Source organism: Electrona antarctica (genome assembly GCF_951216825.1).
Source record: "Electrona antarctica genome assembly, chromosome: 19".
Classification (NCBI taxonomy): Eukaryota; Metazoa; Chordata; class Actinopteri; order Myctophiformes; family Myctophidae; genus Electrona; species Electrona antarctica.
The window spans coordinates 25,192,894-25,218,807 of NC_136800.1; the positions used below are offsets into that span (position 1 = coordinate 25,192,894).

A 25,914-nucleotide genomic window follows, 5' to 3' on the forward strand; every position below is an offset into this window, starting at 1 on the left:
GTGTGACCCTGGGGCGTGACCCTGGGGCGTGACCCTGGGTTGTGACCCTGGGGTGTGACCCTGGGGTGTGACCCTGGGTTGTGACCCTGGGGTGTGACCTTGGGGTGTGACCCTGGGTTGTGACCCTGGGTTGTGACCCTGGGGTGTGACCCTGGGGTGTGACCTTGGGTTGTGACCTTGGGTTGTGACCCTGGGGTGTGACCCTGGGGTGTGACCCTGGGGTGTGACCTTGGGGTGTGACCCTGGGGTGTGACCCTGGGGTGTGACCCTGGGGTGTGACCTTGGGGTGTGACCTTGGGGTGTGACCCTGGGGTGTGACCCTGGGGTGTGACCCTGGGGTGTGACCCTGGGTTGTGACCCTGGGTTGTGACCCTGGGTTGTGACCCTGGGTTGTGACCCTGGGGTGTGACCCTGGGGTGTGACCCTGGGGTGTGACCTTGGGGTGTGACCCTGGGGTGTGACCTTGGGGTGTGACCCTGGGTTGTGACCTTGGGGTGTGACCCAGGGGTGTGACCCTGGGTTGTGACCCTGGGGTGTGACCCTGGGGCGTGACCCTGGGTTGTGACCCTGGGGTGTGACCCTGGGGTGTGACCTTGGGGTGTGACCCTGGGGTGTGACCCTGGGGTGTGACCTTGGGGTGTGACCCTGGGGTGTGACCCTGGGGTGTGACCCTGGGGTGTGACCTTGGGGTGTGACCCTGGGTTGTGACCCTGGGGTGTGACCTTGGGGTGTGACCCTGGGGCGTGACCCTGGGGCGTGACCCTGGGTTGTGACCCTGGGGTGTGACCCTGGGGTGTGACCCTGGGTTGTGACCCTGGGGTGTGACCTTGGGGTGTGACCCTGGGTTGTGACCCTGGGTTGTGACCCTGGGGTGTGACCCTGGGGTGTGACCTTGGGTTGTGACCTTGGGTTGTGACCCTGGGGTGTGACCCTGGGGTGTGACCCTGGGGTGTGACCTTGGGGTGTGACCCTGGGGTGTGACCCTGGGGTGTGACCCTGGGGTGTGACCTTGGGGTGTGACCTTGGGGTGTGACCCTGGGGTGTGACCCTGGGGTGTGACCCTGGGGTGTGACCCTGGGTTGTGACCCTGGGTTGTGACCCTGGGGTGTGACCCTGGGGTGTGACCCTGGGTTGTGACCCTGGGGTGTGACCCTGGGGTGTGACCCTGGGTTGTGACCCTGGGTTGTGACCCTGGGGTGTGACCCTGGGGTGTGACCCTGGGGTGTGACCCTGGGGTTGTGACCCTGGGGTGTGACCCTGGGTTGTGACCAGTCAACATGACTATAAATTCCTCCCACTAGTCACTCAGTTAATCATCATTAACATATCCATGCATGCTGCAAAAACAATAAGCCGACTCACTAGTTTAATTTTGTCGACTAAAACCAAGACGAAAACTGTTATATTCTCATTAAAATCTATTGTTTTTGCCAATTATTTGGGGGCCAAACTTGCATTATCCTTGCAGTCCACAGGGTTAGGGCCTGATTTATCCTTGGGTTGTGTGTCGCGCACCAAAAATATTGAATCCAAAGACTGAAACCTGAATCCACATGAAACTAACCTGTTGTAAGGCGGGGTGATGCGGAGGACTCTTCCTCATTGGACCCTGCTGCTGCATGGGCTTAGTGGGCGACGCCCCTTGCACCTGTAGCTGCAAAGCCTGCTGGGATGGCACCGAGGGCGGAGCCTGGCTCTGGGGCAGCTGCTGCTGGTTGAGGGGCCCCTGACCGTTGGGCCCCTGTGAGGCCCCGGGGCCTCCCTGTCCAGGGCCCGGTGGCCCCGAGGGTCTCTGCTGGCTGTAGGGGATGTGGGACTGTTTGGCGCCGCTGGCCTGGTTGTGGGAGGGGCCAGGCTGCAGGAAGGATCCAGCCACGCCCCCAGGGGAGAAGGTGAACGCCGGGTTTACCTGCAGGCCGGGAAACGCCACGGGAGGAGGAAGTACATACGCTGGAGGAGGGAACCCTAGAGAGGAGAGAACCAATCACAATGAGGTATACTGCATTGGAGCAAGGAAGCTCTGAGAAGGAAGTGAAGTGGTCACGTGACTGGGCTGTGCCATGACACTTTCATGGGAGCCAAACTACCCGGATGTTTGGCAGAATGCACTGGAGTCAATGAGAGCTCAGTGACCAGCTCATGAATAAACATTATTTATGAACAATTGAGACCTTTTGTAAAGTAATCACTTCTGGAAAATAACAGAAGACATGTAACACATTATTGTCTGCTGTGTTGTTATTTGATGTGTATACTGTGTAATTTTTATAGAGGTATGGTATCTAAAGAGCACAAAGTACCTTTCTGAACGCACCAAATATCGCGAGACCTCCCACCGTTTCCTGTCTGGCAGCCAAATATCACGATACTAACCCTAACCCGGAGCCAGAAACGATACCTGCTGCTGTTTAGATCCTCAGATAAAATGATATACTGTGCACTCTGTGCACATCGAAAAGTAAGTGATTAGAAAACAACCTGTCATATGTCTTCTGTTATTTTCCAGAAGTGATTACTTTACAAAAAGGTCTCAATTGTTCATAAATAATGTTTGTTATGAGCTGGTCCAGCCGGCTCCATTCACTGCCATGTATTCATTGCACTTCCGGTGTGAGTTTGGCTCCCATGAAAGTGTCCATGAAAGTGTCATGGCGCAGCCCAGTCAAGCGACCACTTCCCTTCCTTTTCAGAGCTTCCTTGCATTGGAGGAGAAGTACATGTGTATAGAGCAGTGGTTTTCAACCTGTTTCATGTCAAGGCCCATTATATATATATATATATATATATATATATACAGCATTTGAGTCATGGACCACCCTTTGATGAGATTTAGCCTCTCAGACCCAAACTAAAGAATATTTTGATATCGTTGGATACGATTTTGTCCACAATTCTATGGTTTATTGATGTGGCACTGGTACCATAGGAGAGATAACAGGCAACAATTCTTCTACTTTCCCTAGTTGTGTAGACTTCTTGTAAATTAAGTTATGCAGAAATAATTGAACTCTCAAGAGTTAAAGGTCTAGCTAGGGTCCATTTGGTTACAAACTCTCTATCATTTAGCTGGGGACCACCTGGACCCCCCTCAATGACCACTGGTTGAAAACCACTGATATATAGGCAAGGAAGGAAAATTTAGAAAGGGACGCAAACGTAATTTTCTCTTTCCAGCAATTCCAGCAGGGAGATACGTCGCACTGCGGTGGCAAACTGCAACTGGGAGTTCGATGGAATTTATTGCAGTCACTGACATCCAGTAAAATACTAATAAGGAAAATTAAAGAAAACATACATGCAATGTATTTCATTGAGCTTCGAGTTTGTCACCCATGAACGCCATAGCGCATGCCCGGCGTCCAGCACGTCCCTTCCTTAATTTACCTTCCTTGGCTGGAGGAGGGAAACCTAGAGAGAAGAGAACCATCTGTACCAGGTCTGCTGGGTAAAGGTGGAAAAGCTCCAGTATGGTGTATGGGGATGAACTGGGAGTTGCAGGTCGTCTGACTCTGACTGACTGGAGTCTTCCTCGCCTCTGACACTGGAGTCTTCCTCATCTCCACCTGTGCTTTCACCTGAGCATGCATGCGCACACACGCACGCGCACACACACACAGGCGCGCACACACACACACACACACACACACACACACACACACACACACACACACACACACACACACACACACACACACACACACACACACACACACACACACACACACACACACACACACACACACACACACACACACACACACACACACACACACACAGTATACTGTAGAGTAGTAGACCATGTGGCAGAATAGCACCAATAAAAAATAAGTAAAAAGGTAATTACAAAAAATCTAGATTTAAAATAATTTCAAATACATTAAATTAAGCTTGTATTTCTGCAGAGCATAGAGGGATTAAGTAGTACATTTTCACTTCATGTTTTTGAGGGGCGCCAGCCCCTCAAACGCCATTGACAATGAAGGGAAAATATATATCATAATGTGCCTCATTACGTCATATTGTCTCTTTATTGTTAATGGTGTTTAATGTTTGTGTTGGCACCTTTTGTTTAATCAACAAGAGTTAGACTTTAATATATTCTATATCACTTCTGAGGGACTGATCTTTTAATTAAAGATAGACTTATACAAATAATTATAGTCTCTCTATTTTTATATGCTGATTGTTTATTCTATTTAATAATTTAGCTCATCTTGATCTGTCCTTAGATTATGAGCAATGTATCAATGGTTAAGATATTAACTACCAAAACCATGTATACATCAGTGCACATCAAATAGCCATGTAGACTGCATTGTTTACCTGTTTTCCCGCCTCAGTGGTTTTGTCGTGTCCCGTCTTCTTCACTTCACTCTTCCTCTTTCCTTCCCTCTTCATGTCTCCTTTCCCTGCAGCGGTGTTGTTTCCTTTCCTCTCGTACTCTCTGCTGCTGCGTTCACGCTCGTTCAGCTGAACGTTGTTGTTGCCTCGACTCGGCTGCTGCTGCTGCTCACGAGGTTTGATGTTCTCTGTAACATACACACGTTTTCAACATTAAACTTCAATTCATCAAACATCAAGTCATGCGTTTCCTTTATTTCTTTTAATTGCATTCTCTTTTAATGTTCTTCTTCGCCGTTGACAATTATTGTCAAAGATTAATTTGAAATACGTTTATTTGATTGATGAATGGCCCAACCTACACAGTTACCACTGCCAGTACCTTTAAATGTGACAACGGGTCTCTCTCCGGTCTCTATGCCAGTGTTCTGGGTCTTCCCAGCAGACAGGACTGACTTGAGAGCGCTGCTGGTGTTGTTGTCAAGGTGAAGGGTGTTATTGTGTCCCGTCTGCTCGCCGTTGCTGGACTCCTGGAGGACAGGAGAGTCCTTCTCCTGAGGCTCCTCGATGGCCTGTTCTGGAATGTCGCTGAGGAAGAGGAGGACGCCATCCTCACTGGACTTACACTGGATCAACCTGAGAGAGAGAGAGAGAGAGAGAGAGAGAGAGAGAGAGAGAGTCAGAGGGAGTCAGAGTGAGTGAATTTGGCTGTACTTGACTAAATTGAATGTTAATGTGAGAATAGCTTTCAAGGAGTTCAGGTGATAGCTAGGAGCTCCAAGTTAACACCCCAATCGCCCAGGACGAAGTTCACTGTCCTTTCAATTAGTAACACCCAGCGCCCATGACGAAGTTTTATCCAAAAGACGAAGATTATTGATATCACAACCGATCGCATCATTCCACAGCCTAGGAGCACCTGTTGCGCAATACTCGATGTTGCATAACAGTGGGACGTCATCGGAAATGTTCCCCCCCGTTTAGCCGACGAGACTAAAAATCTTAAAACGTTAAATAACTCTTGACCTATATCATCCCGTCCAATTCTAAGAAAAGATCATGTGTTAGACGGCCCACCGTGGTCCCGTCGCTAGTCGCGTTAGATTTAATCATACCTCCCGTTGTTGTCGATTGGCTCTAGAGTGTTTTGGCTACATTTAGCTGCTACATCCACATCCGGGATAACATCGGGTCCGTCGGTAAAAGTGCTCCGCTGCTATAAATCGCTGGGCGCTATGATTTAATGGATTAAATAACCCCGGGCAATCGGAGTGTTAAGCTATGCGTTCACATAGACTGACAGTTTGTTATTGATTAGTATTGATCAGTACTCACCCCGGCTGGGTGTCTGCCACCCATCTTCCCAGACTGATGAGTCTCTCTTGTCTGGTATGAACTGGAACCTTCTCTCTGTCCACCATGATGTCCTGGTGTCCTTTAGTGAAGTCCAGAGTCCTATACAGTAACACAACAATACTATGTAACACAATATAACACAACATGATGTCCTTTAGTGAAGTCCAGAGTCCTATACAGTAACACAACAATACTATGTAACACAATATAACACAACATGATGTCCTTTAGTGAAGTCCAGAGTCCTATACAGTAACACAACAACACTATGTAACACAACAACATGATGTCTCCTGAGTGGTAGAAAACGACACAAGTTACAGTTGTATCCACAAAAAGCTTTTTTCTTTTTCTTTTCTGCAAGTTACTTCATTAATTTATATGGTAAAGAAGACACACTGGAACACTCCTACTACAGCCAGACTTGAGCCAACGTTCAAACCTGCGACGGTGACGCCAACGAATTTGAGATCCTAGCAGGCGTCCTACAGGGTGACATGCCCTGAGACTCGCAATCAATGGCAGAGAGGAGGCACTGGGGTTCACTCTGGTCCCGAGGAAGTCAAGGCAAGTACACCTCATCATGATTACTGACCTTGACTTCACAGATGACATTGCCCTAATCTCGGATACAGCAGAGAAAGGAAGGGAACTACTATTGGCTGTGGAAATGGAGTACAGGAAGATCAGACTCAAGCTTAATGCCAAGAAAACAAAGAAATGGGAGAAGACCTCAAGAGGCGGCTGTTCGTAGCTACAGTGGAGTTGGTACTGTTGTATGGGGCAGAGACATGGACACTCACAGCACAACAGGAAAGAGCCCTGGATGGAGTCTACACAAGAATGCCACAAATGGCACTAGACGGACAGACCACATCAGAAATGTGGACCTCTACGGGGACCTACCACAGATCAGACAAAGTCAGAGAGAGACGGATGAGGCTGGCTGGCACTGCATCAGGCACCCGGAACTAGTGGCAAGCAAACAGACACTGTGGCAGCCAACCCAGGGCAAAGCCAGGAGGGGCAAGAAGCACAACACCTACGTAGATGCACTACGGCACGACAGCTTAGCTAACAACACTGTAGAGCTCAAGACCCTGATGTTAGATAGGAGAGTGTGGAGGGCAGCCATCCAGGAGTCCCGAGTTGGTGTTGGCTAGACCTCACTCTCACATCACATTGGAGCACTTCTTTCTTTTGTGCAGAGCACCATGGGCCCTTCAAGCTGAAAATAGTTCAATGAGCAGAGCTCTTCTTCAATAGCTCTGCTCATCAATGTTACGTTTGATGCTTGTGGCTGTGTGTGTCCTTTACCACCCGACTTTAAATCGTCACTATAACTATGAGAGGTCTTTGTTTGTACACGTTGTATAATGCTTGAGCACAGCAACGGTTGATAGGGTCAAACATTGCAGGCATCAATATAACGTTCAGTGCAAGAAATAAGCGCCAAGTCTAGACATGATATCCAAAAGCGCTCCTCTGCTCATAGCCATGCCCCCTTACACAACACAACACAAGTTACACAACTGTGTGTTTGTGTGTGTGTGTGTGTGTGTGTGTGTGTGTGTGTGTACCGTAGAGCTGGTCTGAGAGCCAGGAAGCCCTGTAGTTCAAACTCCTCAGGCAGTGGGGTCACTGAGGAAGAAACAGACCACAGGTCAGTGTTTCAACAGTGACAATAACATTATGTACAACAAAGTATAAAATAGGGCTTACAGGAGACTCCTTCTTCAGTGACACATGGTATATAGTATATACAGTATACGCATAAGGCTCAATGTTGATGTTGTGCTGTGACCTTTGTCCTTAACCTTTAGATGGGATTTTCAACAGGAATTCAAAGGTTAAGGCTTTCCAACTAATCTAAGTTTGATCCAAACCTGATCAAAACCTTTCATCAGATTCTTTCCACATGGTCATTGTCACAGCTGAGTCCTGTGCGTACACATACAACGTGGTGTTGTTGAGGGGGACCAGCATGAGAACTCCTCAGAAGAACTGGCAGGTTGTTTACCTGAAGAGCTTCCATCGTTGTGTTTCGGCTGGAAACTGTTGAGTACAGACACCAACCAGGGCCAGATGCTGGAGAGAAGCACAGACAGACACACCACGCATCAGAATAGTCATTGTAATAAAACACAGCTCAACAGTCCGACAGCAAAATGCATATTAACAATATTTAAACTTAGATCGTGTCAATATTATCAGGAGGTGATATGGGCCACGGTCGTACAATGGAAGTTGTTCAGTGTTTATACCAGGGAGAGTGCAATCTATAACTTTTATGATCTAACCAGGACTTGAACTCAGAGATCCTTCACATGAGCACCAACATGTCTGCCTTTGAGCTAAGACATAATAAAGTCTGTTTGGATAGGATAATTTGATGTTAATACCTCTTGTCAACCAGTAGGTGTCCTACCAGACCACAAGATATAAATGTCCCAATAGTGGAGCAGGTAGACCAACTACAATCACTACTAGTGGTTAGTGATACAACAGACTAGTCAAAATAACATGGTATCCACACCAAAAGGTTATAGAGTACAGCTTTATTACCAGGCTAATGTAATCTGGATGAAACAGTTTAAATCAAAATGGAATTTTGGTAGAGGTTTGGGTTGTGATTGTGAAGTTACCTTCTCATATCTTCAGTTGTTGCTCAGAACATTGATATTCAAAAACGATATTGCACAGTGAAACATTTCAGCACTGCATTGTTATTTGATTTGTTTTTTATGTCAACTTCCGGTTGATTTTACCATTTAGTTTTGTAATGTTATACATTTGCAGAATCTGCTTTCTTTGTGCTAAAAGAGTAACTTTGAGAGCTGTTTCACTGTGCAATGTAAGTCTATAAGGAGAATATTTGGGAATATCAATGTTCTAACCAATAGAACAATTGAAGTCCAATAGCCTATTTGAAGTTACATCATTACAAGGTAATTACAAGGTAACCTCAAACAAAGAGCCATTGTTCTTTAACATCGGGCTGGGCAGTGGTTCTCAACATGTGGGTCAGAGCCCCCACTTGATTTTGGGGGGGTCCCCAGATGACAGTGATGTGACAATTTAAGGACATTTAAGACCTTTTTTAATTAAAAACATCAACAAAATATCCTATAAAAACAGGTCAAACAGCCAATTTGTCAAATAATATAAGAAAGAGGTAAACATTGTGAAAATAGCAGATCTACTTATCTGTCGAACCATGTCAAACAAAATGAAATGCCTCAGCTCTACAATTCTAAGTGCTCATCAGGGTGGGGGATCGCCCAATGCAAATTAGATTATTTTGGGGGTTCATGGCCTGAAAAGGTTGAAAACCAGTGAAGTAGAGGGACACTCACTACTGGCGTTTGTCCACCACGCTCTCATGAAAGACGCTGGGTCTGAGTCTGATCCAGTCCAGAGACACCTTGATGGCAGGAAGAGGACATTCTACCATCACCTCCTCTGCTCTCTGCTTGTTGAGCAGGACACGACTGCACATCACACCCAGGAAAGACACTGTAGAGACAGCAGGACAGTCAAACAGAGAGAGAGAGACATACAGACGCAATGAGTAATTATAAATAAACGTGCGCGTGCGTGCGTGCGTGCGTGCGTGAGCACACACTAAGCGTAATTTTACTTTTTTTATTAGAGCCCTGTGGGTTTTCCTGCTTTGGGGTCCCATGTACCCCAACTCTAATCATTCAGAATAACCAACCAAGGACTGTTGAAGAACAGGTCACACACGGCATGGTTTCTACTAGTCTTTAGCAGAGGGTGTTAAATGGATCTTTAGGGAACAGGATCAGAATAACACTTCACCGAGTTTGTCACCACCCCTCCCCTCTGTGAACAGTCTGCTGAAGGAGGGGCTTCAATCAGCCTTTCATTTCATCACTTCCTGTCAGGCGTATATCTATTCTACGTCCGAGCATAGACATGGTAACGCCCCGCCTGCCTCTGATTGGCGTACAGACACTGCCGGCCGCACCAGACTTTCCTCCGAGGTGGATAGCTATATGCTGGATAGTCTGATGCAAGGTTACTCCGTTGTGGGAAATAAATAAATAATACAAGTACGATATAATACAAGAGAATGACAGCTTGGCACAAGCGACAGTAACTTTTATGCTTTGTAGGAGGAAAACGAATAGGCTATATTGTTTATGCCGTACAGTGTACACTGGAAACATTATTGTACTGTAAAAAGGTATCTTTTCCCTTGATCTTTATCTTTTTTAGTATAATAGTATTAGTTTACTATAATTAGATTAATACACGATAATCAACACTTAATTTAGAACACACCCAAATCAAATCATACAAATACGTGTTCAATCAATCATTGTTAGTTTGCCTCTTCTACAAAAATAAAAGTTACAAGTTACTGTCGCGCGTGCCAAGCTGTCATTCTCTTGTAGGCCTACTTGTATTATTTCCCACCACAGAGTAACCTCGCGTCTCAGAGGACAGTCTGGCAAGACGGGCAGTGTCGGTAGGCCAATCAGAGGCAGGCGGGGCGTTACCATGTCTATGCTCAGACGTAGAATAGATACACGCGTTTGGCAGACAGTACTCAAGACCACCCCCATATCATGTAGGGAGTTGTATAAATGCCGGAGGCTAACTACTGCTACTATCTACGTAACATTAGGGGTTTGTTTAAAAAAAAAAAACAGCACTTTTAATTTTACCACATATCCTATATCACTATGTGTCTGACATTTGTAACAAACCAAACCACATGAAAACCGGTTGAGAATTCAGAGTTATCATGGTTTTAATAGACCTCCTGCTTCAATAGACATGGGGCATACGTGCATTAGCCCATTTAGACCTGAGGCCTTCTAAAGCCTAATATCACATACATTTTCTGGGAAAATAATAATAATAATTATGTTGCTACATGTATAGCACTATGCAGTGCACGAGGATGCTTACGCACACCAAAGTCCTTGTAGCGGTGCCGTTCCACAGGAGAATAAACTGAAGAGGGACTCTTGAAAAAACAAGAAAGTGGCCGCACACGCTGATAGTGAAAGCAATGTTTCGTTCCGTTAAGCCCTGATGAACGGCCGAAACGTTGGTTTCATGTCTTAATCTGCACTACATGTACAGCAACAACTAATGAGACACTGAGGTAGCTCCCGGATTGAAAGGTATAACACTGTATAGTATATAATCAATCCAAAGGCTACATCCGGTCTGCATGTGGAATGCATTGAAGTCATTGAGAGCCGGATGGAGAAGCTTTTGAATAAACCCTATGTTTGAATGATTACTCTTGATCATATAATATTTGTACGCAGGCAACATGGCTCTGTAAGTGTATATATGGGGGCCTCATATTTGGTCTTGAAACGGGCCTCCAGATCCCTAGGGCCTGACTCACACCTTCGCAACAGATTGATGTATAGCTGATGCATGAGACTTATTGACTGATGCAAGCTCACAATGCATTTCCAATGGGAGTCACATGGTTTGACACAACATTTGTGTTGTATGAGGGGGTGGGGGGCAGTCGAAACACAGCCGGAAGCCGTACAACACAAATGTTGTGTCAAACCATGTGACTTGCATTGGAAATGCATTGGGGCAAGATGTAAACAAACCCTTTCATACATCTAGCATGCATCAATGTTGTATGCTAGATGTGAAGGTGTGAGTCAGGCCTAAGGCTGCCCCTGCTTATGTGTGTGTGTGTGTGTGTGTGTGTGTGTGTGTGTGTCTTACTGAACAGTCCCAGTAGCTGGCTCCAGCAGGTCTGCTGGTCTACAGTGTAGTTGTTGTGCTCTACGTCAGTGTTCAGGTCTCTGAGGTGATGCAGCTCAAACAGGTTGATGACGGTGATGTGAACCAGCTGCTGCGAGCTGAACGCCGAACGCACCACAAGCCTCTGAAACCCAAAGCGCAACACAATGCTGAACGCACCACAAGCCTCTGAAACCCAAAGTGCAACACAATGCTGAACACACCACCACCAACCAACCACTGTGTCTAGGTGAGACATGACCTTTGACACAATCTAAAAAATGTCTCAATGGTATTATGTAAAACCAGCAGTACTAGAGGTAAGGTAAGGTAAATTTTATTTATAAAGCGCCTTTCAAAACAAATGTCACAAGGTGCTGTACAATAAATAAAATGAAATAAAACAAGAGCAATACATAGATCATCAATAAAACAAAAACACAATGACAGAGTAATAATACAAATATATATATATATAAATAAACATGCAGTAGACAATATTACAGAATAAAGTGTTTTTGAAATAAATGAGTTTTTAGCAGCTTTTTAAATGTCTCGACAGATTCTGCCCTCCTTAGGGAAAGGGGTAATTCATTCCATAGGGAAGGGGCTACAACTTCAAAAGCTCTATCGCCTTTGGTTCTCAGTCTTGTGTTGGGAATTTTGAGCAGGTCTTTACCTGAGGACCTCAGTGTTCTCACATTTAAAATGGGGAATAAAAGTTCAGTAATGTACATGGGAGACAGCCCATGGAGAGCTTTAAAAGTGATTAATACAATTTTAAAAACAATTCTACAGTCAATTGGAAGCCAGTGTAAAGCAGCAAGTACAGGGGTGATATGAGACCTTCTAAAAGTGTTTGTTAAAAGTCTGGCAGCTGTATTCTGCACCAACTGGAGGCGATGTATTGATGAGCGACTGAGGGTAGTAAATAATGAGTTGCAATAGTCCAGCCGGGAAGAAATAAAAGCATGAATGAGTTGTTCCAGATCTCGAGGGGTTAAAAGCGACTTAATTTTGGAAATGTTTCTTAGCTGAAAGAAACAGGTTTGAACCACTTTTTTGACATGTGGCTCGAAATTAATTTGCTGGTCAAATAACACACCTAGGTTTTTTGAAACTTTTGTGAAGTGTGCTGATGAAGGACCCAGGGACTGCTTTATGTCATTGCATATAGTATCGGGGCCTATGATAAGGACTTCAGTTTTGTCCGGGTTTAATTGGAGAAAACTTTCTGCCATCCAGTCTTTAATGGAAGACAGACAATTTTTTAAAATAGACAATTTGCTAAGATCAGAGGGTTTAAAAGCAAAATACAGCTGGGTGTCGTCAGCATAACAGTGGTAAGACACTTGATTAAAATTACTGATTAAAACACCAAGTGGAAGCATGTATAAAGAAAAGAAAATGGGACCAAGAATGCCATGTTTTAATTCTGCAGAGGAAGAGACATGATCATTAATGGCCACAGCAGCACTCCTGTTAGACAGGTAAGAGGCAAACCATTTTAGTGCAGTCCCCCGTATACCTACCCATTTCTCTAATCTATTTAACAAAATGGTGTGATCTATAGTATCGAAGGCTGCACTTAGGTCCAGTAGCAGCAGAACCGAACACTCCCCAGAGTCTGCACGCATCAGGATATCATTTGAGACCCTGAGGAGTGCCGTTTCGGTGCTGTGCTTTGGACGAAAGCCTGATTGAAATTTATCAAATATATTATTGTTTTCAACTGTTAAAAGTAATTGTTCGCAGACCACCTTCTCTAAAATTTTGGCAATGAAAGGGAGTTTGGAAATTGGTCTATAGTTAACAGGGAGTGACGCGTCAAGGTTTTTTTTTTTTTAAAGTGGCTGGATAACAGCATGTTTAAAATAATCGGGGACACAACCAGAACTAAGGGAGCTATTTACAATGGACAATACATGTGGACCTAAGGAGTTAAAAGCATCTTTAAAAATACTGGTTGGAATCACATCAAGTGGACTGGAGGAGGAACGCATTTTAGACACTGTCTCATTTAATTTTTCAAGGGAGATTTGGCTGAACTCGTTTAAAAGTGGTAGAACAGCTGGACAGTCAACTGTAGAAGTAGTGGGAGGCAAAATTGTGTTTCTGATATTGGTTATTTTATTTAAAAAGAACGCTAAAAACATTTCACAGTCGTCTTTTGAATAGACTGGGACAGGGACAGGAGCAGGGTTGACCAGTCTATCGACTGTAGAAAACAGTGCTCTCGGATTATTCTTATTTTTGTAAATAAGATTAGAGAAATAAACATTTCTCGCCTCCTTCACTGTCTGATTGTAAGTTAAAAGTAAATCTTTCATCTGTAAATAATGTACCTCCAGTTTACTGTTTTTCCATTTTCGCTCGATCTTTCTGCATTCTCTTTTAAGGCCACGAATGATATCATTAATCCAGGGAGATGTGTTAAAGGAGGGGATAGACTTAGTTTTAAAAGGAGCAACTAAATCAATGGATGACAAACATAAATTGTTAAAAGAGTCAACTAAATCATTTGTCTGGGTGGGCAAAGTTACGGCATTACTGAGAAGAGTAAATGTATTGGTGAATTTTTGAGCAGAGTGGCTATTGAGTAAGCGGGATCTAATTGAGCGTTTTATGGGTTGTGTGTCAACATTAAAAACAATATTAAAAATAATGGCCTTGTGGTCAGACACAAACAGTTCATTTATACAGAGTGAATTGAGGTTTAAACCCAGGGTAAAAACTAAGTCCAGTGTGTGGCCATGCGTGTGAGTAGGCCCAGTGACATGTTGAGTTAAATTAAAAGACTCAGTCAAATTCAGAAAGTCTGCAGCAAATTTGTCGGACTCCACGTCCACGTGTATATTAAAATCTCCCGATATTAACAGTTGACTATATTTAATTATCACCGAGGATAGGAACTCTGCAAATTCTGTTAAAAAGCCACCATTAGGGCCGGGAACACGATAGATTAAAATGGAATAAAATGGGTTTGAAATGCCAATTTTAAATAAGTGTACCTCAAAGGAATTGAAGGTACCAATATCAATTGAACGGCAACTGAACTGCTGGTTGCAGACAGCAGCTAAACCACCACCTCGACCTGAAGGTCTAGGGTCACTAATGTATTTGCAGTTTGTAGGACAAATAGCATTCATAACCACGTTTTCTGCACCTTTCAACCATGTCTCGGTTATAAAAAGGAAATCTAGGTTATGGGTGGTAAAAAAGTTGCGTAAAATAAATGTCTTATTTCGCACTGACCTTGCATTAATCAGTGCCATTTTTAAAATGACAGTTTTATTCTCTAGAGGTCCTGGTAGGAGATAAAACCAGCAGTACTAGAGGTCTTGGTAGGAGATAAAACGAGCAGTACTAGAGGTCCTGGTAGGAGATAAAACCAGCAACACTAGAGGTCCTGGTAGGAGATAAACATTTTTTTTTACCTGAAACTGTTCCTCCAGTTTCTCTCTCAGGAAGCCCAGCTTGTCCAGACTCTTGCTCAGGTAAACGTGTCCGTGGAACTTAATGAAAGCCTTGATGAAATCTGAAACACTCCACTTAGTCTTCACCTCATCACGACTGCACACACACACACACACACACACACACACACACACACACACACACACACACACACACACACACACACACACACACACACACACACACACACACACACACACACACACACACACACACACACACACACACACACACACACACACACACACACACACACACACACACACACACACACACACACACACACACACACACACACACACACACACACACACACACTTTATTTTGAGCAAAAACACAGCGTCAGTCTACCTAGAGAAACAGACGCGTTTCGGCACATAAGCCTTCATCAGCGTTTCAAACTTTCTTGAGTATGAAATGCTGAGGAAGACTGATGTGCCGAAACTGCGGATATTCCTTTCACTGTGTAGCTTCAATTATCTGCCATTCTAAGAGACTACTCCTTAAGACTCCCCCTTAGTTGAGTGAGCCTTCTCCTAATGGTTCTTGATCCAATGGGAGTAGTCAATAGTCATATCCCATGGATCTCCCAGCGGATATTGTGTACCTCTCCAGAGCTTTAGATAGAGCTTTCTGCAGGTTGGTGGATGCAGCAGGGAAGGGGAATTTGACAGCGATGCTGCGACAGTAATAGAAGATAGTGGTCAGGTGATCTCCTTTAGATGACGCCAGGATGGCCAGCTGGTTGTATGGTTGTCCTGTTAACACACACACACACACAATGTGACTTCATTTACCCTGTTTTTGACTAGAGTTCCTCACATTTTCTCATTTTTCTAAGTCACTCTGTATAAGAGCGTCTCATAAATGACTATAGTGTGTAGAAGCTCAAATGTGGTCTGTCAGACACAAAATGCTAACCGGTTGTCTTGTACTTCATAAGATTTAGATAAGATTATCATCACTAGCCAATCCAGTATTATATCCATCACTATCCAGCTACCAACATGAATAACTTCGATATTTAGTGATATCGGATGACAATATGAAGATGATTGATGAGGCATGTAGAAACATTGATCCTGCTGAGAGATTATTGATGAGTATGGATCTATAGTATGGATGATGACAGACTGACCATTTGATGGAACTAATTGAGCAGCATGTCTGTAGTAGGACTCTGCCTGGCTGGTCTGGTTACGATAACGAGCTGCAAAGACACAAAAACATTACAATTATGTATCTATAAGATACAGAGCTGCAATGACAAAAACAATACTACAATCATGTATCTAGTCAACACAAAACATTACAATCATTTATCTAGACAATTTTGGTATAAAATGTATAAATTCATAATAAAAAATAGAGTTTTGGTCCACTGACATACAGTAGTGAGAAAATGGCTTTGAACCAACATACATCATATAAAAGGCTGGAAGCATTTATTGTAAAGTCGCAATCTGTTTTTAAAGATACATTCCGTAACTTTCAGGTCCTCCACACGAGCACCTAAATGTATACTGCTCTGCTGAGACAGAACACTTCATGAGACAGCTTTGTGCAGTAGCTAGTAGTACTACTTGTTAGCCAGTAGGTGTCCTACCAGACCACAAGATGAAAATGTGTCAATAGAACTTTGTCTCTATTATAGAAGAGACATTCTTGTATTGACAAAAAAATACTGCAGTTTGGTTTATTATATGGAAATTAGCAAATTCGTTTCATTCACAAAAGAAAAGTTGTGGAATTCAGTTTTAAATGGCTTCCCACTTTTTTATGTATTTGAAATGAGACTCAACAGAATACTTGAACCCTATATACAGTACATATTTGGCCATGGTCCCCTAGGGCTCTGTACTAAGTGAGCTCCTTTTTTTCCCCTTGACACAAATCATCTTCACCAGAAAATAGAAATAGCTGATCTACAAGCTCAAACCAATGAGAGCTTGTAGATTGAAGGATGACCAATTTTATTCTATATATTAGCAGTAATGTACAATAGCACAACATGAATGTGAAAGCAGTGTTATGTTTAAGAGATATAGTGCAATCAAGATTTGGGTCCCAGAGATAAAACATATGCATCAAATGGGGCCTGTAGCCTAATGCATATCAAACCTGGCGTACTTGAAATTGAAAGGTAGACATTACTTATGTCTCTTAGCTGGACCAGAGTGACAATACTAGTAGATGTTACCTATGTCTCCTAGATGCACCAGACAGTGCTGGCAGATGTAGGAACAGGAGCTGGGTTGAGGGGTAACAATGGCAGAGCCGCTGTTCTGTTTGTTACTGATGATCCCCAGTTGAGAGGACTTGACTCGACACGGTAGATCCACGTTGAACACCATGCATAGCTCCTGCAATAACTATAACACACAACATCACATTACATATCATTGTAATCATTGGGCATTAAACAAACTGCCCCACCAATAGGATGGTTCTGTATACAGTGGGGACCTCATGTTTTGTATTGTCTTGGTGATATATGTTTTTCTGTTTTATGTGCTGTTTTGTTGTGAGTGTTGAACAGACTGTGAAGATGAATATCCTTCGGGACAATAAATATTATTATTAGGTTGTTTGTTTATTGAACAATGAAACGTTACGATTTTGTATTTCTGTTTGCCTTTTAGACTTCGTAATCACAAATTGCACAGGCCAGATATGACAAATAACTTTAATATAAGAAATCACTGACCCATTTATTCGTTTTTATTTTTCAAAGATATTTGAAAATGTATCATTTTTCAACATGGAAACGATTGACGATTCAAATCGATCTCAAATAATTATGATTAGGCGATTATGTAATAATTGTGACAGGCCTACCTGTGTGTAGAATCCACTGGCAGCCTCCAGGAACAGTGACAGGTTAGCTTGGACCTCACTGCGGTTGGGGTTGGCTCGGTTCTTCGCTTGACTCTGTAGAGTTGTGATCTGGTTCTTGAAGGCGTGGTTCCACCTTTGGGATTAAATAACCACAAATGTTAGTTATTCTGCATGGTTCCACCTGGGTTAAAGAAATCCAAACATAGCCGTTTTACATTTTAGATGTGCATATAGCACATTGGTTTTTGCCATTCAAAAATAGCAGATGTACAAGTGTACAAGTTTTTGAGTGGTGCAACCACTCCCTTACGGAGCTATGTGTGTGTGGGTGGCTGGCTGGGTGGGTGTCTGGGTGGGTATGAGCACGAAAACAGCATGGTTGTTTTTCACCACCTGTGCGCAACCTAACACACACACAAACACACGCACGTATTAACTGTATATATGATGCTTTCGGGTGTGCCAGTACAGTACAGTGACAGTACAGTACAGTAGAGGGTACAGTAGAGGGACCACCACATGGTAACTCTGGCCCGGCCCCCTGGGCGCGTTTCTGGGGGTCTGAAACTTATTTTGATAGGATACAAAAAGGTAGGAATGTGATCAACTAGTTAACACCTTGAGGGCTCGGGCCTATTTAATCCATTAATAAAATGTGCCCATCGTTTATAGTGCCCGGACCACTTTTACCGGCGGACCGGAAGTTGTTGTGAATGTCTGTGTAGCAGCTAACAATAGCCACACCACTCTAGAGTCGATCGACAACGGGAGGTAAGAATAAATCTATCGCGACTAGCGACTGGACCGCGGAGTGCCGTCTAACACAGGATATTTTTTCATAATTAGACGGAATGATTTAGATCGCGAGTTATGAACGTTTTAAGATTTTCGTTGTCGTCAGGCAGGGAACATTTTCGATGACGTGTCACTGTTGTGCAACACCAAGGATTGGGCAACAAGCGTTCCTAGGCTGTGGAGCGATGCGACCGGTTTTGATATCAATCTCCGTCTCGGGCAACTGACCGTGCACATTACGTGCAAATAAAAAACTAAACTAAACTAAACTTGACGGTGATCTCCGTCTTGCGCCTCCAAGGTGTTAAAAGAGCAACTAGTTATGTTATCGCAAAAAGTAGTTGCATTACAGTAATGCACCACTTTGTTTCTTTGTAACGTGTTAGTTGCAACATTGATAATAAGTTGCATGATACTTACAGGTCTTGTTCTACTTTCTTGTCCAGGGCGTACTCCAGATCAGTGACCAGCATCTTCTGGTAGAGATCCTGCAGAGCCTGTCGAGATGTCCACACCTCTGCTGCCCCTAATTTTGAATCTAACACACAGATATGCACTACATTCAACTGCCGTGTGTATTGATGCCGTTTCATTATCATAGTCATATAGTTAGGAGCTTCCCAGTACTACAGTCTGCTATAGTTGGCCACTGAGCAGCCTCAATGTGCCTTGCTCAAGCACTATTTGACTTGAGCTTGTGGAGTAAGTAAGTAGTAAGACTGTCACGATTACAAATTTAAGTTGATGATTAATTGTCACACAAATAATTGATTTAATTGTGTTTTTGGCATTGGAAAATCATGAATAGAAATCATAATTCTGTTTACCTTTTAGATTTTGTGATTGTGGAAATATTTTTCTTTGTATGAACATTTTTTTAACATGGACACGATTATCACAAAATAATTGCGATTACCTTAAATAATTGCGTTTAGATGATTGTGACAACCCTGGTAAGTAGTAGGCGGGGTGAAACCCACAGCAGTGCCTCAGCCCTACAACACTACGCCGTACACCTATTCTACAGGTTGGAAGATGCAGATGGCATATAAACAATGGCAAATTTGATTTTGTTTTTGATTTTTATTAAGGATCCCCATTAGCTGGTGCCATAGCAACCAGCTAGTCTTCCTGGGGTCCACATAAGAATAAACATTCCAGCATTCCAATCGTAAAAATGTAACTGTAACTGCCATAGACAAATCAATTTTCCCTGTGAAAGCCGGTCATGTTTGACACATTGCTGGCAAGGGCTGGAATCGAACCAGGGGCAACTACAGACTATTGCTCCACAGGCTGGCTTAATCGTTCTGCTTAAAACTGGTGGAAAAGCAAGCCGGTTTGCAGCCCGTTCTGTGAAAGGTTCCAAGAATCTAGAACAGAACAGTTCTAGAACCAAAGTTCTTTCAGTGGAAAAGGGGCCACCGTGTCTCAGAGGAGGGCTGTGGACAGTTCATAGACCTGCCCATCAGTCAGTGACATCATTGATGGGGAATGGGGATTTACAATGATGGCCTCCGCTGTTATTTCACAAAACACTGAATCAAAAGATGCACTGTACGTGTTGTTTTAAATCTGTTGCTGCCACTCGCATCTCACCCACTTTCTCATGGAAAACAAAACCCTGACAGACAAGAGAGAAAGAGTGAAGAAGAGAGCAAGAAGGCCAAAATGCTTGCCACGTAATCTCAATAAAACAAAATTTGTTAAGCGAAACATAGCTATAGGAAAGACAAGAGAGCAGGTATGGGTGGGAAATGCATGTGCGTAATCTACGTACAGTATATGCATAAAGTCGTGTTTTACCCAGTGCGGCCCGCTCCCAAATATGCATTTGACAACCTTGACCTAGACTCTCCTGGCTCCCAGCTGTGCTGCTGTGGACTGCCCTCACACCCAAACCACCCCAGTCAGGAGTCAGGACTGCAGACTCATTCCGTCTGGGCCGTAGTGTGGAAGTTTGGGGCTCAATGACAATGTGGAATCAATTAACAATGACGCTGACCTTGATGTTCTACACGCGAATGCTGAGCAGGAGTTTCAACAAAGAAAGACCACCACAGAATAAAGAGCTGGGTACAGCTCACTGTACCAATAGAATACTCATACAGAGTTGGACACAAACAGCTATACCGCTAGAATAAACATAGCATCAGGGTTGAACTTGAAATGTTCATATTTGTACTGGGTCACAGAGGGAACAAAATGCTTATGAAATCAGTCAAAAAAAAGGATATTATCGTACACATACCTGTCATGTCTGCCTTCAGGGCCTCTGCCTGCCTGCTCACATGTAAACATAAGAGATAGAGAGAGACTGATTAATACACACAAACAGAGAAAACTACTGCAGGTTTATCAATCTGTGTAAAAGTGGAAATAATTTCATCAGCTGTATTCTCTTTATAAAGAATCCATCAGAAGTTCAGAACCAGCTGAGCTGAGTAGCTGACACACAGCTCTCACTGTCAACAAGTGTGATTCACTAATATGGTTTCTACTAATGATGTAACTAAAACCAGACCGATTTAACAGTTTGGTCGATATAACATTATTTTTCAGTATCTGACTGCAATTATGCAGCCGATGCGTACTTTTAACCACTTTCAATCTGGCATCCATGTTTTTGGCATGTGGTTACATTTCCAGAACGCCACGGCTGTCACGATTACAAATTGAAGTTGACGATTCATTGTCACACAAATAATTGCGATTAACAATTTAATTGCGTTTTTTGCATTGAACATTGGCAGATATGACAAATAACTTACATATACAAAGAAATCACTGACGCATTTAATAATAAAGATGTTTGAATACTTTGAAAACATAGACATTTTTCAACATGGAAACAATTGACGATTATGCAAAAATAATAGCGATTATCTCAAATAATTGTGATTAGTTATGTAATAATTGTGACAGGCCTACAGAACGCTTGTGAGTTTGCAGATCGGCTAGTTATGTAATAATTGTGACAGGCCTACAGAACGCTTGTGAGTTTGCAGATCGGCTAGTTATGTAATAATTGTGACAGGTTATGTTCACCTAAAATGACATGGCCAAAATACGGACACCAGGTTGAAATTGGTTAAAAATCATTACACACATAATAGCAGAAATATCGGTCTGGCTCTATATGACTCAACCAACCTCTTAGACAAACACTCTAACCTCAAGGCCACTGAGCATCATGCAATGACACCAGCTCTAACCCAGTAACCTCAAGGCCACTGAGCACCATGCAATGACACCAGCTCTAACCCAGTAACCATGCAATGACACCAGCTCTAACCCAGTAACCATGCAATGACACCAGCTCTAACCCAGTAACCATCAACATTCAACAACAACCCAGTAACTATCAAAAACACTAACCATCAACAAGCTCCTGAATTTGGAACATAACCCGCCCCCCCTCCCCGTCAAAAGACTTGGCACTCACTGTGTAAAATGTAGCGCTAAATAAAACAGAATGCTATTATTTGCTATTGCTAATCCTTTTTGACCTATATTCAACTGAACAAACACAACATTTATTTTATTACCTTCTAACCTAGCTTTTGTAAATATGTGCTTATTACGAATTAGTAAAATGTATTTGTAAAATGTCACAGGTAAACTATTTAAACAAGTTAGTATCATGATTCAGGGTAAAAGGGGTGTTTTAGAAAGGATCAGTCATTCATAAGCAAGGATGGGGCTGGGGAGAGATTCACTGTGTGAAATCTCTGCACATAATTGTAAGGGCAAGAATGGTGAAAAACAATACTTTCAAAAGCTGGTTCTTTATGGGCAAAGCTTTTCAGAAATGTTAAAAGATAGCAAACATAGCCGATCTACAAGCTCACAGCGCATTACGCGAGCTGTAGAGCTTGCAGATCGGCTATTTTCAGTATTCAACCCAATGACGTATATACTAGGGCTTTAGTGGTTAAAACCCCACACAATTCTGTCCATTATGCATACTAGTAATATCATGGGCTCACGAACACTTCAGAAAATCATCCAGTCTAAAATGCCAGTTCAGACTATCAAGCTAAGTGAAATCAATCTCCACTAACACAGTACACTTCTCTGAGTTTGTGCCTGAGCAAACTCAAACTGACACAAAGAGGACAAGTATTGGGCTGCATGACAAGTCAACATTTATAATAGTTTTTTGGATAATAGGGATATTGTGTCCTCCTGGTTCCAGAGGAAAAGGATGATCCAGATTTGGGGCGCCGAAGACAGAGTGGTTAATGTGCGTACCACATAGGCTCTGATGCCAGACAGAGAGTCCCAGGTTCAATTCCCGAGACTGGTAGACTTAAGTTGCTGCATGTCAATCCCCTACTCTCCCTGTTTCCTGTCTCTCTGTATACAGTGTACTGTGTACTATTAATAAAAGGGAAAAAAGCCTTAAAAATGACTTAAAAAAAGACGATCCCGTTTAATAATGCAGTTCAAACACCAGCATCTGTGGTGGGGCATGGGGGGTATCACTGCCTATGGCATCACGGCTAACTGTATGTTGAACTAATGCCAAATACACTGGCCGTCTGGCTCAGATGTTTAAAATAGTCGTTTATAAGTTATAACTAAAAATGAGATCCTTGTGCAGTGTTAGCATATATATTTATAAGCTAGGAATAAGAACATCACATACGGTCAAACTATTCTTCTCCTTGATTATTCCTTTTGTGTTCATTTGCCTTGTTGTTGCATATGCATTATTTATTTTGTATTTTTATATTGATGCTGCAACAATGTCATCATGGGAAACCAGAAAAGATTATACTCAGGACTCATCTCTCTACCTGTAAAATCGTGTATGCAAATTTGCAATCTACGCATGGATTAAATCAAAATAAAATCTCCCCCCAAACTACTAGCATTGTTTCCTCAAAAATTAACACAATATGTAAAATGATGATGTTTTAGTAACATTGTTCCTGCTGTTCTATAATCTATATACTGCAAACCAGGTGAATAAATCACAGATCGAGGCTGTAAACCTTTGCTTTTATATGACAAAATCCGAGACTAGTATTAAGGGGTCATCATGGAAGATGTTCTGAACATATTTGACCACTTCAAATGCTGTAAACGTATCTAAACCTATCTACAGCGACGCATTGACAGCTTTTTTAGATCATCTATTTGTCGCTGCGCAACATGCTTTCATAGAAGACAAGAAGTGCTGGCTTCTATGGACTCCAAATGACTGAAATCAGTCTGAAATCACTCAAATCAGGCGAAAGAGAACTTATTCTGTACTGTGGACAGCTTGCACAGAGAAGACATCAGTAAGGCGGAAAGCTACACACAGTCATGTAAGTAGGTTTTCAATGGGTCCTGGGACCCAGGGGTGGTCTTTTAGATGGGTCACAGGGACATTTTATGAGTCCTACTTCAACAACATTAGAGTTAAAAGTACAGTACTGAGTACAGTATTGCATCCCAGGACCCCCGGAGGGTGAAATGATTGTGGAGGGGGGGGGGGGGGGGGGGGGTGTTTGTTGAACATGTTATACAATAATAATAATAATAATAATAATAAAGGAAACAAAAAAATAAAGGGACCCATAAAAATGTGTCTGCAACCCACAAATGGGTCCCGACCCAGTGTTTGGGAACCAGTGGCCTAAGAGGAATCAAAATCAGTTGTTTGACCACTTGATGTATACTAGGGTTATTTGTAAATGGTTGATCTACAAGTGAGCATTTCAAAAATCTTGACAACACACATCCGGACCCCCATCTGAAAGATTTGGTGCCAGGGACATGGGACCCCCAACAGGCACCAAATGAGATGAGGGTCCACAGCAGGTACATATACATAAACACATCATAGACTGCTTGGCAGTCTATAATAGCTTCTAGCTGGCCAGTGGCCACCAACAAAACATCAGATTAACACATCCACTGTTTAGGAAATTGCCAAGATGCCCCCATGATCACCACGAACAGCACAACCCCTTCCCAGGTGTGTGTGGGTGGAGGGGATGATGAGGGGAGGTTCCCCTCCACCCTCACTCTCTCACACACACACACACCAAATAGCAAATCTACAAGCTCACAAGACATCTGATCACTAGTACCTACGTGATGCGTTGTGATCTTGTAGATCAGCTATTTTTGGCGTTGATGTACAGTGTAGAAATAATACAGGGACCGACCTGGGTTATTTAATGGTGATGATTGGCCACTACTAGTCAGATTAAGAACCCACTGTTTAACAAAATTACTAAATAAACCCACTGTTTATCAGATTCAAATAATTAATGAACACATTCATTGATTATCAGATAATCACATCGCCACGATTTCAGAGTAATAAACACAGCCACTCTTAACAGATTGATGAATATCCGATTAACAATCGGTAAATCATGTCAACACAATGCCAGATTAATAATCTACTGTTTGATGATAAACAGTTGATATCTGCGTAGAGATGCTGATAGCTAGATGCTTAGCATGCTAACGTTAGCCAACACAATCCAACACACATTAAATAAAAACTGAATCCAACATTAAAAACACACACAATGAACCGAAAAGCCGTTGCAAGCAGACATTATATGACTGATATTATTTAATGACGTTTTGCTCATTATTACGAGCGCTGGGACTTTGTTGTTTACGTGATGTCAACTAGCAGGATGCTGCTAGCTGGCCACCAACAAAACAACACGACTCGTTAATTAACACACACGCGGACTCATTAAAAGCTTCAAACGGGCCGCATAACGAGGCAAAAGCGTTTAAATTAAACGTACCGTAAATAGGACGCGCAGAGGTTCATCCTGGCGGATGTTGTTGTGTTTCACACAACGAGCGACCCGCAAGCTAATGCTAATGCTAACCCCGCCGCCATGTTGTTCCTCTGTCTGTCACTCTGCGGGAACTTTAATGCCTTTGAAGTTTTAAACACATATTATTTTTATTATTATTATAATTAATTGAGGTTATAACATGGGCAGCTGTGCAAAAATACCTGGAAAAACAAATAATTGTGAAGTTGAAAAATGTTTTATAATAAAAGTGTTTCAGGAGGAATAGCTTCCTTTAATTAATAAACTTAACAGGGGCAAAATAGACACCCTATGCCAGGGCCTCTCCAGTCGAGAAATCAGAGGGAAGCCGAGAAATGCCGAGTGACGCCGAGTGACGGTCAAGTGACGCTCTACAACTGTCGCGCGAAACGGGCGAACTCCACCACTTCTGCGTTAAAGCCTCGGAAACCCTAACTTGCCGCAGCCTACTAGTACTTGTGTCTTGTGGAGTCAGTGTATAAGTAACTAAGTACATTTACATTACTCAGTGCTGTACAATTTTGACGTAGGGTAGGCTTTTGCTTGAGTAGGC

At 43.0% G+C, this 25,914-nt stretch overlaps 1 protein-coding gene across 3 annotated transcripts in view; it reads right to left on the reverse strand.

Moving 5' to 3' along the window:
* smg7 (SMG7 nonsense mediated mRNA decay factor) overlaps positions 1-25,449 on the reverse strand; it is a 40,411-nt gene extending 14,962 nt beyond the window's left edge. For all 3 annotated transcript variants that reach the window (XM_079529622.1, XM_079529621.1, XM_079529620.1), the window contains exons 1-17: positions 25,326-25,449; positions 20,810-20,841; positions 18,979-19,096; positions 17,764-17,896; positions 17,126-17,297; positions 16,064-16,135; positions 15,533-15,683; positions 14,886-15,021; positions 11,431-11,593; positions 9,054-9,213; positions 7,718-7,785; positions 7,278-7,338; positions 5,677-5,796; positions 4,724-4,977; positions 4,324-4,529; positions 3,434-3,575; positions 1,565-1,965 (exon numbers count right to left, since the gene is read on the reverse strand). In XM_079529622.1, the coding sequence (XP_079385748.1) occupies positions 1,565-1,965; positions 3,434-3,575; positions 4,324-4,529; positions 4,724-4,977; positions 5,677-5,796; positions 7,278-7,338; positions 7,718-7,785; positions 9,054-9,213; positions 11,431-11,593; positions 14,886-15,021; positions 15,533-15,683; positions 16,064-16,135; positions 17,126-17,297; positions 17,764-17,896; positions 18,979-19,096; positions 20,810-20,841; positions 25,326-25,351 (2,415 nt within the window). In that variant the 5' untranslated portion in view covers positions 25,352-25,449. The remainder of the gene's footprint in view (positions 1-1,564; positions 1,966-3,433; positions 3,576-4,323; positions 4,530-4,723; positions 4,978-5,676; positions 5,797-7,277; positions 7,339-7,717; positions 7,786-9,053; positions 9,214-11,430; positions 11,594-14,885; positions 15,022-15,532; positions 15,684-16,063; positions 16,136-17,125; positions 17,298-17,763; positions 17,897-18,978; positions 19,097-20,809; positions 20,842-25,325) is intronic.
* Between the last annotated feature and the right edge of the window lie 465 nt (positions 25,450-25,914).